The sequence below is a fragment of the Solanum pennellii genome, chromosome 11 (genome assembly GCF_001406875.1).
Source record: "Solanum pennellii chromosome 11, SPENNV200".
NCBI classification, from domain to species: Eukaryota; Viridiplantae; Streptophyta; class Magnoliopsida; order Solanales; family Solanaceae; genus Solanum; species Solanum pennellii.
This window is the reverse complement of record NC_028647.1, coordinates 44,204,271-44,208,416: the sequence shown is the minus strand read 5'-3', so window position 1 is coordinate 44,208,416 and position 4,146 is coordinate 44,204,271. Positions and strand designations below refer to the sequence as shown.

Sequence of the window (4,146 nt, the reverse complement as noted above, 5' to 3'; positions counted from 1 at the left end):
ACTTATGTATCAATACGGAATTTAGTCAAGGGAACCCAAGTTCGAATCCCTTGCACAACAATTACATTTTTTTCATTGATTTTATTTGTAAGCCACATAGCATTGGAACCCTAGATCGAGCCCCAACATCAACATTCCCTCTTTATTTATTCTCCTTGAACTCTCTTCTTACTTGGCCGAGGGGTTGTGGGATGGAACCCACACCGCCCCTGTTATTTTTTTTCATTAAATTATCCTTGTCCAATTTGCATAAACCATGAGGTTGTGGGATCAAACCCCCACAACCTCTATTTATTTTTCTTTTATTTCGCAGCCTGCCTAGAGGTCGTGGGTTCGATTCCCAGCCTCACCTTTATTTTCTTTTTTTTCTTTTCCCTTTCTCCTTTACTCTTCTTCACAACTTTGAGGTCGTGGGTTCGAGTCCCACGCCTCACATTCCTTTTCTCTTATTTTTTCCTTTGCTTCCACTCGCTGCCTGGAGGTCGTGGGTTCAATTCCCATGCCTCCCATTTTATTTTTATTAATTTCATTACTTTACTTTTCAGCCAGCACACCAAAGATCAATCCCCCTTGACCCCATTTCCCTTTTCATGTTTTAGTGCTTTCAAGGCTGAAGTCGTGAGTTCGATTCCTAATGACCTCACCTAATTTATACCCATTTACATTTCCAGATTTATACATCTGTGTTTAGCTGAAAACAACTTAGAATTTGCTTGAAATTTTGTCACATTTTCCAGATCACTTTCTTCAACATTTACACTTGAATTCAAATGGTAATTTGTAGATCATTTAATACGTTTTGGGGTGCATTGTTCATCGATTCGTTTAGCCAAAGATTGATACTTAAATCAGCCACACTTTCATTTTAATGAACATAACAATTTACATAGGTTTATGCACGTAAAATAACAAACAAAACATTATCAATTTTGGAGCCTTAATCCAAGAACACATAGTCACTGCCACTTTTTTGCACACTCATGCACATAGTTTCGGAACACACATGTTATTTTTTTTACGATTTCAAGTACACCAACATAATCATATTCATCACGAAAACATAATACACACCTAAATCTACCAGCAATCATACCGAACCTACAATTCATTGGGAGCTAGTGACAGGGGCATGCAAAAGGGGAAACAATCCTAGTTTTTTGGATGAATAATATGAACCTTAAGGGGTCTCTTGGGAAAGGGACCAAGAGAGAAGAAAACCCATAACTTTTTGACATTAAATTCTTGACTTGCATCCCAAGAACTTCAATCAAGAACACGTCTAATCCTCCTCAATATCGACTCCACTCGAATGACAACCTTCTTTAGCCTAGTGTCGATTAAGGTTTGTTTTCTTGTGATTTCGTGTAAGCTTTTCGAGTGTGAAGAAATTTGGTTTACCTACTATTTTTTGAAGTTATTTGGCAAAGATTATCATGAGTGAGAGTGATAGAGTCGTGAGAGAGAGATGAGCGTGGAAGAGAAGAGTTTTCTTAGGCTTATGAGTTTAGTTTAGGACTTAGTCAAATAAGGTTTTATTTAATTATTGAAAATTTGATTTACTTTTATTTTAAATCAGCTAATAAATAATAATTATAAATTAATTACATAAATTTACCAACTTAAATTAACAATAATTTAATTCATTGCTTACACCTGGGTTCGAGCCCGGTTAGAGCAAGACTTCACTTTAAGAGCCAATTTTCAGACCTCTCTCTCCAAAATGCCCCTCCACCTTATTAATTAAAAAATTAAATTTATATTTAGGGTAATTATGATACTACCCTTAGCCTTGAAAAAGACCATTTTACCCCTAGACCCTCGAAACCTAAGATTTTCCCTTTTTTAAGTTTGGTAAAGACTCCTTCAAGTAAATCTTCGTATTTGAGAGCCCTACATGGTTGGACCCAACCTTTATGATCTCAACTAACTCCTCAAGTTAATTGGCTTGGCTGTAGCAAAGGTTGGTCTGATTCTACGCGCATCAATCCGTGTGAACCCTTGTTTAATCATAGGCATTCTTGACACATTAAGCATTTCTTATCTTATCCATTTTAGGGTTATTACATTATCCCCCCTTCGGAACATTTGTACCCAAATAACACTACTCTTTACTAACAATAAGTAAGTCATCTATAAAATGTATGCGTACTTAGGTAATTCAATACTCCCCATTGGTGAATATCTGATTCACATATTAACATAGTGGTGTACATCCTTGAAATCTACTAGTAGCTTCACATTAATAGACTAAGGAACTCTTTCCTAAACTAGTCTCATCAAAGCATACAACATAAGTGAACATGTAAGATCATACAAATCAGCAACCAACATGATGACTCAAACATATTAACCTCATACTAGTGCATAAATACCATAGACAGTCAAATATTTGAAGGACTAATTAAGGCTACTCACCCAAGACTTCACCAGAGGTGCCTTACCTCGCACCCCTAGACTTGAGTGCGAAGAATCATTGCCTCCTTGGAGCCTCTTCACTTGGACCATTAGTTTGATCTCTCTCCTTCCCTTCTTCTTGACTTCTCCTATTCGGACAATCCTTCACCATGTGACCCGGTTTGCCACAACTTTAACAAGCGTTAGTGCCCACCATACACTCCCCTCCATGTAGTTTTCCACACTTCCTGCAAGGTGGTCTCTCCTGAGGTGTATCTACTCCATTGTTTCTCTTAACTTTGGACTCAGAATTCTTATCATAGAGACCCTTGGAGGAACTTGACTCCCCTTGGTGGGAGAGTCCCTTCTTAAGCCTGGGCTTATCCATAAAAGCAGTACTACTCTTCCATGAAAAAATCTCCTCGGCTTGCCTTGGATTGTTCCCTACCTTAGTGTGCTTCCTCTTTCTGCTTTCCTCCACTTGCTGGACATGGACCATAATCCTTGAAAGGTCCATGTGTCATGAAGCATAACTGCCCTACACTCCTCCTTGAGATCCTCAGCAATCCCTGTCAAGAATCTATTCATCTCGTGCCTGTTGTAAGACACAAGAGAAGCAGCATACCTGTATAGTTTCACAAACTTCAGGGAATACTCCCTTACTGTCATTAATCCCTATGTAAGGTTGATAAACTACTCAACATTTGACTTTCTCATCTCTCTAGGGAAAAATCTCTCCAGGAAGGCCGTCTTCGACATCTCCCACGTGACAGAAACTTCGCCAAAATCTCGTCTATCCTGCCACATCTTGCACCAAGTCTGTTCAACATCCTTGAGCTTATTGGAAGCCAGCTCAGCCTTCTTAGTATCTGTGGCCCCCATGGCCCCCAAAATGTTTTGTACCTCATCCATGAATTCCTGGGGATCCTCAAAAGTCTTGGACCCTGTGAAAATAGGAGGATTCATCCTTGTAAAGTCTAGTAGCATGTCAGCTATGCTACGTATTGGTGGGTTCTCCCTTTGGACATTCTGCTGGTTCACCTGGGCCTGCATAGTGATTGCCTATTCCATCTAGGCCAGAGATTCCCGCTCATTTGCAATAGTCAACCCAAAAGGGTTAACCGGCATAGCCACTCCTTCAAGTGGATCCTAGGGTGGAACTTGATCGTCCCCAGCAGCTGCTAGTCCTCTCCTCTGACCAATAGCTCTCCTAGTGTTCATTATATGTAAACAACAAGGATTGGTGTTAGACACGGTCATAACACAAAGAAAATAATACATTAGGAAAGGCACAATAAGATCAAAAGAAGGGAAATTTTCCTACACATCATGTAGAGTGTAATTCAGGATAGTGGTGCACTTCACTACCATGACTTAGAAACTCCTCAATGTGGTTGATGTGAAATTATTATTCTTGGAATTTAACCTATTGCTCTGATACAAACATTTTCACGACTAGGATCTAGACCCCAGACGAGACCGGCGTCGTTGACCTCTCAGAGGTCACAGCCAAGCCTACATACGTCATTCTTACTTCATCTAGGTTAATTTTGGCGGAAAATTTAAACATTTTTGTTTCCAAACATGTTTACTAAACATTATATTACATATCTAATTGTTCGCCATCAACCATTTAACATTAAGATCATCAAATGAAAGAAGCAGTTTAGTATAAGGATAAAGATGTATTTACCAAAATGGCACCATTACAATGTCTAAAAAAAATAGGAAAGAAACTCTAGTGGAACATAC

General features: G+C 39.0%; 1 protein-coding gene across 1 annotated transcript; it reads right to left on the bottom strand.

Moving 5' to 3' along the window:
• Positions 1–2,587: 2,587 nt before the first annotated feature.
• LOC107003848 lies at positions 2,588–3,447 on the bottom strand. Its single transcript, XM_015202114.1, has 3 exons — positions 3,104–3,447; positions 2,843–3,019; positions 2,588–2,768 (listed from the first exon to the last, which is right to left on the bottom strand). The coding sequence occupies exons 1-3, from the start codon at positions 3,445–3,447 to the stop codon at positions 2,588–2,590; spliced, it is 702 nt and encodes a 233-aa protein (XP_015057600.1).
• Positions 3,448–4,146: the final 699 nt, after the last annotated feature.